The 14387-nt window shown below is 51.1% G+C and overlaps 1 protein-coding gene across 21 annotated transcripts in view; it reads right to left on the minus strand.

The window, feature by feature from the left end:
• Positions 1 to 646: 646 nt before the first annotated feature.
• Positions 647 to 14387, minus strand: part of DYSF (dysferlin) — a 209954-nt gene continuing 196213 nt past the window's right edge. For all 21 annotated transcript variants that reach the window (XM_046661644.1, XM_046661642.1, XM_046661643.1 and 18 more), the window contains 5 exons: positions 12584 to 12683; positions 7618 to 7796; positions 6107 to 6216; positions 4563 to 4710; positions 647 to 922 (listed from right to left, as the gene is read on the minus strand). In XM_046661644.1, the coding sequence (XP_046517600.1) occupies positions 884 to 922; positions 4563 to 4710; positions 6107 to 6216; positions 7618 to 7796; positions 12584 to 12683 (576 nt within the window). In that variant the 3' untranslated portion in view covers positions 647 to 883. The remainder of the gene's footprint in view (positions 923 to 4562; positions 4711 to 6106; positions 6217 to 7617; positions 7797 to 12583; positions 12684 to 14387) is intronic.

Consider the following 14387-nt stretch of genomic DNA (forward strand, 5'->3'; position numbering starts at 1 on the left):
TGGGGCAAGAGAGGCAGAGGCCTCTTTTTGGAATCACGATGTTTTTATGCTTTTTGCTTTTTCTCTAAGTATGTTCTTGCTGCTCCCGTAGATGAAGCCCGATTCCTACAGGAGATGTCAAACCCACAGCTAACGCTAAGCTTCAGACCACAAGACAAAGGGGTTTGTCCAGACCAGACCTTTGAAGCAGGGTGAGGAAGCAGAGGGAGGGAACTCCAAGAAATGCCAGGAGCATGGGGGACAAGCCCACAGCCAGGTGTCCAGTAGCCCTCCCTGCCTGGAGAGTTTCTGGCCCAATCCTTTCCTTGGGGCTCCATTTGTATAAAGCAGAACATCGTCCCAGGTGACGTCAAAGAAACCCGAAGGCAGAAGGACCTGTCCCCCTGAGCCTGGGAAAAAAGAGGAGGCACAGGGGAAGGAGGGAAGTCCTGAGGAGGCAGGGAGGTTAGGCCGGCCAGCACCAAGCCTCAGAGCCTACCCCACACCCCAACCAGTCTTATCAAAGGGTCACGGTTCCCTGGGGCCCGGCACCCACTTGGAACACTGAGCCAGAGATGCATACACCCCCCTCACACCCCACCCCCACACACATGCCCTGCCCCTCACACCCATTCAGGTGCTATTGAGATACACACACCCACACTGCTTTGTGGTTCAAACTGTTTTATACGGAAATACATATGCGCTGATCCAAAAAGGGTTGGGTTGGAAGAGAAAGAAATGATGGAAGCAGAGTGATCCCAGGGCTTGATGTTACCAACTCTTGGAGCCTGTGCCAGTCTCTCTGTCTGTCTGCCCACCCTGGCAGGACGGTCAGGCCTGGAGGTCTGGAGGAGCTCAGCTGAGCTGGGCAGAGAAGGCAGCCAGTCCTGGACCAGAGTCCTCAGCTGAAGGGCTTCACCAGCTTCATGGCAGCATAGTTCTGAAGGGAGGGAGAAGGCAGGGATGCGTGGTAACAGCTGCTGGGAGGGCCGGAGGAGCTGAGAAAGGAGGCTCATCTACTCAACCGCCTGGCTGCACCCTGCGCTCAGCGCCCCATGCCACTCAACACTCCGCCCTCCCCATGCCCTCACCATCAGACAAGCCCATATGCTCCGAAAACTCCCATCTGGGGGCCACGGCTGCCTGAATCGCTCTGTCCTCGTCCCCATCCATCCAGGGCTCACTCCCATGTCCCAACCAGCTGCCAAGAGGACTCTGGTCGCCCAGGGCCTGGCCCGGGGCAGGCCTGTCCTGGCCTCCTCTATCAGACAGGTGACCTGAAGGCATGGCCCTGATTCTCCCCCGCGCCCCCCACACCTTGACACGCGAACCCAGGGCTCACTGACCACCATGCTCCCATCCAGAAAGGAGAAAAAGAGAGTCAGGGGGCAGGGTGTACGGGGATGACCCACGACAAGAGCCAGAACCAGAGATGGGTCACCCCTGATTAAGCGCTGGCTGCTACAGGACTGACAGGAATCTCCCCTCTCCACTCCTCCCCCCAAAAACCATGAAAACACATACAACACAACACAGGGCTCCTAATTGGGACAGTATGTTCCCCAGCGCCGGCCCGGGAAAGCCAACTCTGGAAACAAAGCCGCCGCTCCTTCCCCGCCAGATCGCCTCCTGCCTCCCCACGCTGGCCCTGCTCCCGGCTGGCTCTGGAGGAGCTGGGGAATCAGACAGGCTGCCCTCCTGTCCCCCTCCCAGGGGAATTTCCAAGAGGGTGGGAGAGTAGGCCAACGGCGGGGGGTGCAGCCCTGGCCTTGGGCCCCTCTCCACCAGGCCCTCTGCCCCCGAGGCCTAAAAGCCGGGTAAGGATCCAGGACACACCAGGTAACTGGGCAACTTGGCTGGAGAGAAGCAGGGTTTGCCCAGGCTGTAGCAAAGGCCTGCAAATACAAACAGTCTGCCCCTCGGGCCCACGCTGCCGCTTTAGCCCTGGACCCCTCACCTAGGATCTGACCCCCACATGCCAGCTCTGGGAGAGGGAAGGCAGGGTTGGTATTTTAAAGAAGACAGTTTCCAGAAGATCTCAAAAAACACTGATGCTGCTGTTGGGGACCCAGGAGACAGGCTCTGACTAGGGCTGCTGGGGTTCCTGCCCACAGGGCCAAGGACATGCAAGGACCATGGGCTGGAAGTGCTGGAAATCTTCCCTCTCTCTCCCAGCCAGGCAGCGGGACCTCCTTCCCCATGCCCCTGAAGGCCTGGCTTGCCTCACAGGGCAAGGCCCAGCTGGCCGGGGCAAAGGCTAAGCATAGAAAGGGCGCTGGTAACGTCACTCGGGGCCTGCCCCTGCCATCCTCTCGGCTCTTCAGGCTTGGTGTGCAGCACCCTCAGGGAAGGCGAAACAGCTCCTCAACCACAGCCCTAGTCACAGCAGGTCAGAGCTGACCTAGCCCAGCCCCCTCATGCAGACAAGAGGGCCTTGCCAAGGTCACACAGGAAGTCAAGGGCAGAGCCAGAATCTAGCCACCATCTCCTGACTCCACATACAGAGCTCCGTCCTGTACAATGGCAATTCTCCAACCTTCATGTGTCCCAGGCAGGTTCTCCTCAGCAGACCCGGGGCCGGCCCAGGACTCCGCATTTCTAACCAGCTCCCCACTGCTGCTGCTCCTCAGACCACTCCCTTGAGGAGTAAGGGTCTGCACCAGCTCTCCTTGGCCTGCACTCCCCTGGCCTGAGCCTCAAGATGGGACGCTGGATTGCACCCGCTGTTCTCCCTCATTCACTGGCTTCACTGCATCTCCTATGGGACAAAGCTCCCCAGTGACATGAGGCTCATCACCTTCTGCCTCATCCCCGCGACGCCCCTTGCCTCCCGGACACACCACGTGCTTCATAAAGTCCTTACTTGAACTGAATGGCAGCCAGATACTCTCAAAATGAGTGGAGGCAAGTGGAGGGCGGGCCAGGCAAGGAGAACCTCACCTCCCCACTCAGCAGCCCGGGCCTGCCCAGGGGAGGAAATACCAGGGCGGAGTCCTGGGCCCCACCCAGATCCCGGGGTACCACACCTGCACGTGCCCTTTCATGGCCCAGTGTCTAATCTTGTATTGATAATTTCGTCTTCCTTTGCTTCAGGAGAGCCCCCCAAATCGTAGAAGCTTCAGGTCCCCACAATCTGGACCCCCACCCCAGACCACAGCCATATTTGGCCGATTGGCCAAGACTCTTGCTGAGCCTCAGATCACGTTTCAGCATGGCGCTCGCTCCAGGCCACGGCAGCCAGCTTAGGGGGCCTGGCCTGCAGCAGGACGCAGGGGCACTCTGGCTCTAGACTGTCCTTCGTCACTTATGGCCCAGAGGGTAGCTGGGCCTGGATGTCCAAACCAGACCTTCCCCTCTACTGTTCCCCACAATTCGTGATGTTAGGGACTGAAGGGGCAGCTTTGTGGTTTTAACTGTCTTCCTCGTAGGAGGCACGCTGTACTCACATACAAGGCCTTGCGGGCCGCGGTGGAAGAGAGCCCTCCATCCCCCTCCTCTGCGTAGAGGATTCACAAAGCAAAGAGCTCACAAGTGGGGACAGTGCACTTGGCCAGTGGCCTGGTGCTGACCAGGACTGAGGCCCACGGTGGCCGGAAGCCCAGACTGGGAGCTGTGCACAGATTGCCATGCAGCCCTGAGCCAGTCCCTTCCCCATTCTGGGTGTGTTTCTTTGCCATTAAAATCAAGGTGACATGGAGTTGAGATTACACCATTCTCTCTACTTTTATATCAGTTTGAAAATTTTATATTAAAAAGTTAAAAGAAACTTAACATTAAAAATCGGGTATCAGCCTGGGAACACTGCAATCCCTTCAAGGGCTGAAGTTCTAGAGCTGCTGAGGGGCTGGAGCATCTTGAGGATTCCCTGATGAGCTGTGAGAACCAGGGAGAGCCCCAGATCCTCCCTCCTTGGGAGGGGCCCCTTGGAGCTGGGGACTCGGCAGCCTCACTGGTGTGGCCCTGGCAGCTCTTTGTCAGGCATCAACCGGCTTCTCACCAGGTGAAAGGGACCCCCATGTTCACTGTGCCAAGTGAGAGACTCCCGGCCCACCCTCTGCTCTCCCACACTGCCCCACACCCACCCCACTGCAGGAGACCAGACACTCTATCAAGGTCCTCACGTGGACACTGAGACCCTCTCCCAGCCCCAGGTGCCCCCTTCCTCTGGACCTCAGCAGGTGCCATCCTCATACACAGAGGGGCCTTCTCCTCTGCTCTGCCATCCACACCTTCCCTTCCCTTCCAGACCCAGTTCCACACTCTCCTTCAAGAAGGTTCTCCTGCCCACCCCTGCTCAAGGGGCCTCACCTTCTGCCAACCCCTTGATTGCATATTCCAGGGGCTTGCTGAGGACAGCTAGGTCTCCCCACTGAGGAGAAGAGCTCAGTTTCCCCCCTTTGACTAAGGGTTCCCCAAGGACAGAGGCTGCTTCTCTCCATCAGACTGGGGGAGCTCTTTGAGGACAAGGACAGACTCCCCATGAGACCAGGGCCTACTGGAGGTCGAGAGCTGTACCCTCCACATCAGACCAGGAGCCCCTCCAACACAGGGTCTGTGCCTCCCCCCTCAGGTCTGCTCACCGGGAAGGCATAAACGAAGATGCCCAAGAACAGCAGTAGGATGAAGAGGATGATGAAGAGGATGATGGCACACCGGAAACGCCGCCACAGGATGAACTTCATAGTCTTGTACGGGGAGGTGAACCAGAGGAAGGAGGTGTCAGGGCGCCTGGAAATGAGATCCTAGAGGTCAGCAGGGCACCCCCTACCAGGGCTGCTTTCTCCAAACCCTGCTCCCACATTGCCCTGGCCCTCCACAGTTGTCCCCCAGGACCTGCCCATCCCCAAGGCCCCCAGCCCCTGCCCCAAAACTGAGCCTTTTGTACTCATATTCCCTTCTCCTCCCACCTGTGCTAGTGTGAACCCCACTCATGCTGCCCTCCTCTTCTTAATGCCACAGAGCCCCACACACCCTCAGGAGCCCAGTTGCCAGCCACACTGTCCAGGACACCTTCCCTGTCGCCCTCTCTCCTTCCTGACCCAGGACTTAGTCACAGGCTCAAGGGGCTGACACTTTAGGAGAGCTAGGGCCCATGGAGCCCCAGAGAAGCCAAGCCACCTGCCTAGATGCACATGGCTGGTCCACGGTTGGAGAAGGATGGTAGGAAGTGAACCCAGAAAGCTGATTTTCTCTCCCTCCCAACCAAGAACCTCAAAACCTTCCCTAGGTCAGCCCCACGACTCAAAGAGCGTGCAGAATTCTGTGTCTCAATAATGCCTGTTTTAACATCAGATTGCATGCTGCTGGGTCTCCTGCATCTCTCTTGTCTTTCCACACAGATCCCAACATCCTTGGGCAGGGCTGCCTCTCACTGCTGTGCCACCCTCATGGCACATGGCACAGCACTGTGATAAAGTGGGCCATCTGTGCTAAGTTCACCTTGAGCCAAGCAGGCCATGGGAGGGGCCCAGCAAATGCAGCCTTGACCCCCATGCTCCAGTCATCTTTCAGCCCCCAGTAACTGCCTCCAAGGCTTCTAAATAGACTAGATTGGTCTATATCCGTTATAAGCCTGCAAGGGAGAGAACACAGGGACTGGTCTTCCCACTTCACAGATGGGAAAATTAAGGTTGAAAGACCATTTGAAAGCCACATTAACACCACGGGAGGGTCATGGAAGGCAGCTTGGTCAAGAGAGACGCCTTGACTGGGCTCTTGACCAATCACACCAGGTGTGAGAACTTTAGCTTCATCACTTTCTTAGTGGAATGACCTTATCTCACTTTGCTGAGATGGTTTCCTCATCTGTAAAATGGGGATAATAACAACCCAGCCCAGAAGAGTCCACATCACAACATATACACGCCATATGACAGCACGCTCAGCACACAGCAAACAGCTGCCCAACAGTGCCAGCTTCTGAATTAGCTGAGGAGTCCAGGGTTCCCTGGCATGATGCCTGTCACCTGCCCCTAACTTACTGTGTGGCTTTGGACCAGTCATGTCCCTCTCTGGGCCATGTGGGTCTTGTGACCTCTGCATGGCTATGCAGTGGGTGCCTCCCGGACTGCAGCTCCACCTCTCAGCCCCTCTGGGCATCCGGGGTCAGGGGCTGGGTACTAACCTTGGGTCCTCGAGCTTGGGGTTCATGTTGGGCTCATCCCGGCCCTGGCCAGCGGGCCGCTCCTCATGCTCACTCTCCGCCACAATCTCCAAGGTCATCTCCAGCTTGCCCTGAGGGGACAGAGGAGACCTGATCAGGGGCACAAAGGTTCTGTCCCATGGCTTGGAGAGCAGCTAGGCCAGGACAGACCTAAGAGCCACTTTGTTATCTTCTTAAGAAAAGATATAGGGTTGATCTGATCATAAAGGCAGTATGTGCTCCTTGTAGAATATTTGGAAACTATGGAAATGTACAAAGAAACGAGAATATCACCCACATTTCCACTATGTGGAGACAAGCACTGTTAATATTTTTATGCATCAGAGCTGTCTTCCCCTGCAAGTTTATGAACTATCTCACTGTGTATATAGAGTTCCATAGCTTGCCTCTTTCACTTAGAAATATATCATAATTCACTATATAATTATATATTTTTCAAAGTTTGCTTTTTAATGGCTGAAACATTCTATGGGATGGTTGACCATAATTTACTTAGTAAACTACTTATTTTGGTTCATTTAGGTTGTTTCCACCTCTTTGATGTTATAAATAATACTGCAACAAACACCCCGGAACCTACATTTTTTATTGCATCTTGTTATTTCTTCCGGAGAGATTTTAGAAGAGAGATGACAGTGTCCCCAGGGCATAAATATTGTTAAATCTCTGCCTCTATATTCCCAAATTGCTTCCCCAAATGGTAAAACCATAAGCACTCCCAGCGGAAGTAAACGCAGGGGCCAGACTCTCTGCATCTTCACCAGCAATGAGTATTCCCATTTTTTTCAAAAAGATTCTAATTTAATCAGCAAAAAAATGTTTTTACATTTAAAAATATTCCTTTATTTAATTAGTAGGGGGAATAAGCCTTTTTTAATGTTTAATGGCCATTCATACTTCTTTTCTGTCTTACCTACGTGTGCCCTTCACTCATTTTTCTTTTGAGGTGCTATTATTTCTTAATAAGTGCTATGATTCCTAATACGACAAGGATATTTTATTTCAAGGGCCACTTTGGGGGTTGGCTGGCTGCCTGCTGTGTCTAAGTAAACTGTCAGGGATTCACTTCCTTTCCAGAGGAAGGATGGTCCTCCATGGTCTGTCACACCCCTGAGCAGGCCTCTGGGTAAGGAGAGTAACACAAGGACGGTCCTTGTGGGGTCCTGGTCAAATGGGAAAGGTGCTACCCCTGTCCTCCGCAGGAAGCCCAGCCAGGGGGAATACAGGATGCAGATCCCTGTGAGGGCCAAGGAGCAGGGTCCGTGGGAGACAAGAGCTTTATTCACTGGAAATAGACTTCCCTGGGCTGCGAGCCTCAGGGAGAGGACGGCTGGCACTGGAAGGGAAGGGGGACAGTGCCTTGGAAAACGGAGAGAGGCAGGCGGGAGAGGAGAGCAACATGTAAGTGCCCAGTGACATCTACGGAGGCAGACCCTCCCGCACCTCTGCTGGGCTGCAGGGAGCCGACTTACCGCCAGCTTCTTCTTCTCACCCTCTTCCGCCACACAGGGCCACCAGCCCTTCACAGTTTTCTGTTCAAAAAGGGACACAAACCACTCTGGGTGGAAAGTGTCATCCAGCTGGTCCAGGGAGCACTTCTCGGCTGTCTTGGCAGGCTTGGGCATGCGGTTGAGATCCAGCTGCAAGGAGCCTGCAGCAGAGAGGGGTTCTTTGGCCTAGGGCTACCCTGGGGCAGGGCAGGCTCAAGAAAAACTCATTGTCACCTCCTCAGCTTCTCTCCATGGCTTAGCCAGGGTCATATTCCACAAACTCCATCTCCCCATCCACTGCCTCTTGTTCCATCTAGACAGCGTCCCAACTATCTACTCAGGCATCCACATGCCCATTAATCTACCCTATTGATTCACCCTTAACAGAGCTTCCCACGTGCTCAACTATTCATCTCACTGTGTGCAACTCCATTCATTCACCCATCGTCTACATCCATCCATCCATCTATCCATCCATCCATTTTTTAAAATTTTTATTTGGGTAAAATATATATAACATAAAATTTGTTATTTTAACCATTTTTAAACGTATAATTCCTGGCATTAATTATATTCACAGTGCTGTGTGACTACTACCACTACTTATTTCCAAAACTTTTTCATCCCCCCAAACAGAAACTCTGTGCCCATTAAGCCATAACTCCCCATCTCTTCTCCTCTCAGTCCCAGGTAACCTCTAACCTACTTTCTGTCTCTATGAATTCGCCTACTCTAGATATTTCATATAAGAGGAATCATAAAATATTTGTCCTGCTGGGTCTGGCTTATTTTGCTTAGTTTTCCAGGTTCATCCATCATGTAGTATGTATCAGTACTTCATTCCTTTTTATGGCTGAATAATATTCCATGGTATGGATATATCACCTGTTGATGGATACTTGAGTTGTTTCCACCTTTTGACTACTGTGACTAATGCTGCAGTGAACATTGGTGTGCAAGTATCTTAGTCCCAGTTTTCAATCCTTTGGGGTATATAAATAGGAGTAGAATTGCTGGGTCATACAGTAATTTCTATGTTTAGATTTTGAGGACCTGCCAAACTGTTTTCCACAGCAGCTGCACCATTTTACATTCATACCAGCAACGTATGAGGGTTCCAATTTCTCCACATTCTCCCCATCACTTGTTATTTTCCATTTGTTTGTTTTTGTTTTTTTATAGCCATCCTAATAGGTGTGAAGTGGTGTCTCCCTGTGGTTCATCCACCAATTTTTTCATCTGCCCACCTAGTTATCCAAGGATCCATCTTTCTCTACTGTTTATCTGCTCATCCATTTTATCCATCATCTCCTGTATAGCTCCAGCTATTAGATTGAACCATACGAAAACGCTGGTATTCAACTAACTTTGACCTATAAAAACAGCAATTTCATGTGGTTCCACCTAATCCGATCACAACATGATGAAGTCAATGGCATTGGAGCATCAGTTGCTGAAGGGATTAAGTGAGAGAGATAAATCTAAAAAATGTTTTCTGAGGCCAAATTTAAGAAATTCTTGAACACCATGCAAAGGAGATTAGATTTTTTTCAGTGTGGAATGCTCGGTTACTGCAAGTATCCACTGATTGGATCTAGTCTTCCAGTTTTCTTTCCTTCCACTCATCCATCTATCCTTCCATCCATCTACATGCTTTGCTCTAACTATCTCCATCCCACTATAGCTCCCATTTGTTGGGCATTCTATCCATTAATCAGGTTATTATCCCATCTATCTGTTTGCTCAACTCTATATCAGCTTTCATCTATTTGCCCATCCACACATCTCTCCATCCCTCAAATGTAGATGAATGTTTACTTCCCATGTAAATATGGTCCCCACATAACATTAAGAAAAATCAGGATATTAAACCATATATATATATATATATATACAAAATTTCTATAATTACTATATATACGTAAAATTATCCTACATGATCTACATAAAAGACTGTAATATGTATATATATACAAAATTTGTATAAGTACAAAGTATATATATATATTTATATATATATACGCACACACAGCATTATTGCAGCATGATCTATATAAAAGACTGTAAGAAAACATAAGATTATCTCCAGATGGCAAGATTATAGATTTTAGCTATTACTTTTAAAATAAAAGTAATAAATATTCAAAAGAAGTGAAATATGCAATTAGAAGACACATTTTGAAGGAGGAAAAAAGAAATCTTGTGGAGTTAAAAACTAGTTTTAATAGTTTTTTTAATTTTTAAAAACAAAAGATGAGCCTATTTAATTTTATTTTGAATACTGTTTCCTCATTCAGTAAAAATGCAGTTTTCAGGGCTGGCCCTGTGGCCGAGTGGTTAAGTTCACACACTCCGCTGTGGCAGCCCAGGGTTTCACCAGTTCAGATCCTGGGCACAGACGTGGCACTGCTCATCAGGCCACACTGAGGTGGCATCCCACATGCCACAACTAGAAGGACCCACAACTAAAAATACACAACTATGTACTGGGGGGGCTTTGGGAGAAAAAGGAAAAATAAAATCTTTTTTTAAAAAAATGCAGTTTTCTTTGTTTTCCTTTTTAAAATTAATTTTCTAAAGCCTCACCCATAAAGATTGATAGGTTGATGCTAAAAAAATTTTGTCTCTAAGCAGAAAAAAGACTCCATAAAAAAATTAAAAAGTGATTGAAAAAATGGGAGAAATTATTTGTAATGTGTCCTTACTATATAAAAAAAACCCTGAAAATCAATAATAAAAGATGAACATCCCAAAATCATGAAAAAGAAAATCCCACCAATAATAGGGATAATAAATATATTTTTAAAGTTACTCTTTACAACTAATGAAAAAATACCAATAAAAATGAGGTATCGTATCGGCAATTTTTTTAAGAGATAACTCTGGTAGCAATAGTTCAGGAAAAATGATGCCTTTAGACGCACAGGGCACAGGTGGGAGTATAAAAATGTAAAATCTTTCTAGAGGGCAATTGAACAAAATGTTTCAAAAACCGCTAAAATGTACAAAGACTAAGAATCTTAGAGTTCAGGCCAGAGATGCACAAAGGGTCCAGAGATGTGCCTAAAGGTGTCACTCACACTGGAAACCCTGGAGATGACCTGAGTGCCCACCAAGAGAGGATGGGCCAGGCAAAACAGGGTCCATCTGGATGACAGCACATCAGGCAGGAATTAAGCATGATGCTGCAGATATAAATGCAGATAGATAACTGCCAACAGAAAGGATGTTCTCGAAACATTGTTTTCTCCCAAATCAGGATATAAAACAGTATGCATAATATAAACCCATTTTGCTATATGTGTCATATATTAAAAATGTATGTGTGTGTATATATATATACATGTATAAAATACACATGTAACATATATGTGTTTGCTTATATGTGAAATAATATATGCCAAAATATTAGTGGAGGTTATCTCTGGGTAGTGGGATTATCATTAAATAGTAAGAGGAGGCGTTGTTTATCTATAGTTTCTAACTTTTCTACAGCAATTATGTATTCCAGAATAATAAGTAAAATAACGAAAGCCCCATTTGGTGCCATGATTTTGGCACCCTGAGTCTTTTACAGTGAAGTCCGGGAGCAGCTCCGGGTCCCCCAAGCCCAGGGGCCCGGGCCCGGGAGGGCAGGGGTTGGGGAGAAGGACGAACAGGCAGTCCTCCTCCTCACGCCTGTGGAGCTGCTCCTCTGACGTCCCCTGCAAGGGCCCAGGCTCAGCAAAGACAACTCACCTTCCTGCAAGCAAGGGCCACCAGAGGAGGCCTCGGTGCTTCCTTCAAGACCACCCGCTCCCAAGAGGCAGAGCGGGACCAGAACCCAGGACTCCTGACCTCCCAGACTGCCTTTCTCACAAGGTCATTTCTTTTTTAATTGAGGTAAAATTCACACAACGTAAAATGTACCATTTTAACCATTTTAACGTGTTATGACCTAGTGGCTTTTCGTCTATTCACAGGCTATGCAATCACCAGCACTACCTAACTCCAGAACATTTTCATCACCCCCAAAAGAAGCACCATATTCCCCCTCCTCCTTGTGCCCGGCAAGCACAAGCCTACTTCCTGTCTCTCTGGATTGCCTATAGTGGACACTTCATATCAATGGAATCATACAACATTTGTCCTCTTGTGTCTGGCTTCTTTCACTTAGCGTGTTTTCAAGGTTCATCCAGTCACAGCGTGTGTCAGGACTTCATTTCTCTCTGTGGCTGAAGAACATCCCATGGTACGGAGAGGCCACGTTTTCCCGGTTAACTTTTATGGTTGTGACGGGGCTGTTACTCACAGTCCAGCCCGCTGACCCAGCACAACGCCATCCTCCTCGCCCCACACCCCACCCCTGCAAGAGCACCCGCTCCTACACTTCCTTCCGCCCAGCGCTCGCTGCTCCCCAGCTGGGGCTTCCGCGCACTTCTCCCCCGCCAGAATCCCGTCTGGGTGCTTGAGGGTGGAGCCCTGTTTGTTCATTCAGTCATCATCACGCAGGCACAGGGTGAAGAGTGACTTGAGCCCTCACTCACGGGGCTCAGTCTGCGTCTAGACTAGGGGGCGGGGGGGGGGGGGGGGCGCCTAGGGAGGGGGGGGGGGGGGGGGGGGGGGCACCTTGTCAAGTGTGATGTCAGACAGCTGGCAGCAGCCAGTGACATGCTTGACTGCCTTCAACTCATGCTTCCCTCTCTTCCGAAAGGATCTGAGTCCTACCGTCCACCATGGCCTAGCATTCAACGCCCTCTCTGCTGACAGGCCCAGCCTGCCGGCCACTCTGATCACTCTGGCACTACTGTGTCACAGACCTCACTGGGCCCTGGGGACCCAGTGACCCTGAACTCCCTGAGGGCAGAACATAGGACCACTCCTCCTGCCAGCCTTCCCAAAGGGCCCAAGAGTGGTTCAGGGGCAGCCCCCAACCTGCAGAATGGCATGGTCTGGAAACAGTGCTCACCCAGGAAATCATCAAAGGAGAACTTGTCGTTGTCCCAGATCTGGAATACCACTCGTGCTGGGATTTTGCTCTCGGTCTTGTCCAGCTTCCAGAAAGCATCCTGGCCCAGAGGAGAAGCAGAGGAGGAAGCAGGGAAGCATCATTAGAGAGAGGCAGTGGGATATATTCCAGCCTGGAAGGCTGCCTGGAGGAGGCAGTGGAGTGGTACATCCCCTAGGGACTTGCCAGAGCCAGGTCCTGATGGGAAGATAACTAAGGGCAGCCCCCAGAGGGAAGTGTTCAAGGACCCAGGAGGGTACCATGCTGGCTTACTTAAGATGCTCCTTTCAAACTCCCAATTCTGTGAGTCAAGGTTCTCACTCCCATTTTACAGAAAATGAAACAGAGTCTTGGAGAAGCTAAGAATTTGCCCCAAGATTTGACAGCCAATGATAATAGTATTAATATTGCATTTCTCATGTGCCAGCCCATCACCACTATGAGCTCATTTATCCTTCCAACAACCTATCAGGGAGATACCGTCCTTACAGCTGAGGTAAGCAGAGCAAGGAACTTGTCCGAGTCACACAGCTGGGAAGTGGCAAGCCGGGATTCTCGCCCAGGCAGTCGGCCCCAGAGTCCTGCTCTCACCTCCAAACCCTGCTCTGCCCATGTGATCTTGGGGACAGGCTGGGCTGGCTGGGAACCTGAGGGTCCTCCACCTGACCATGGCTATCACGAGAAGGATACCCCCTGACACACTGCTGCAAGGAGCTGACACCCTAGGGGACAGTGACCCCAGGCCCTCCCTCATCACGCCAACCCACCCCTCCTTTACCTCCAAGAGCTTGCTCTGCAGCAAATCAAAAGCCCCCGGTGCTGGAAAGGTCACCAGTCTCCCGCTGTACCCACCCCACCTCCCTCAGACCAGTCAGCCTGGAACAGCATCATCTGGGCTTCTTCTCAGAGAGGCTTTGTGGAGCAGCTGAGGGCATGCCGAGGCCTGGGTTTACCAGCAGGCCTGTCACTGGGGTTTCCTGCTCACACTTGTTCTCTGTCCTCTCATTGTAGCTTTACTTGAGTGGGTGGTAAGGACAGGAAACATTCTGACCATCCTGCAGACAATGGGTGCTAGGTCCTAAATGCCAGGTCACAGCTCACAGTGGGAGCCTGGACTGAGTCTCAGGGGTACAGACTCCACGGGGAGTCAGGAGCACTGCTGACCACACAGGGTTTCTCTGGCCCTGGGTGCCCTACACACACGGCCTTGCTGCTACCCCAGGTCACACAGACCCACAGAGCTCCTGAACCAAAAACCATGCCCTGTAAGGAACGGTCACCTTGCAAAGCACCCCACTGCAGCCTAGACCGCTGCCTGGGTTGGTGAAGGGGCTCAAGTCCCCAGCTGGCCCCTTGTCCCCCAGCCCGTCTGGTGCCTCCCCCTTTTCCGGGCCCCAGCCCTCCTGCAGGTGCCTCCCTCCTCTGGCGGGGCTTTTATGGCCATCTCGGCAGGCCCGCCTGCCAGGCCTCCAGCATCCTCCATTCCCCTGGCCAGCCGGGTTTATGGGCTCAGTAATGAGCCAGAGGTTCAAACGGCCCCTGGTGGGAGCAGCTGGGCCGGGGCTCCAGCCTGGGGAATGGCCCCCCAGGTCCCAGGCGCTCATTACACTCCCGGTCTGGGCCCTTTTACTAGCTGTTTATTTGCAGGGTGGGTGCCTGACACGCAGGCAGGCCCCGGTGGGTGTGCTGGGCTCCAGGTGGGGAGCCGGCAGGGGCGACCAGCGGTGGTTCAAAGCAGCCAGATGAAAGGAGACCTTGTACTTTA

The sequence above is a fragment of the Equus quagga genome, chromosome 5 (genome assembly GCF_021613505.1).
Source record: "Equus quagga isolate Etosha38 chromosome 5, UCLA_HA_Equagga_1.0, whole genome shotgun sequence".
Lineage (NCBI taxonomy): Eukaryota > Metazoa > Chordata > Mammalia > Perissodactyla > Equidae > Equus > Equus quagga.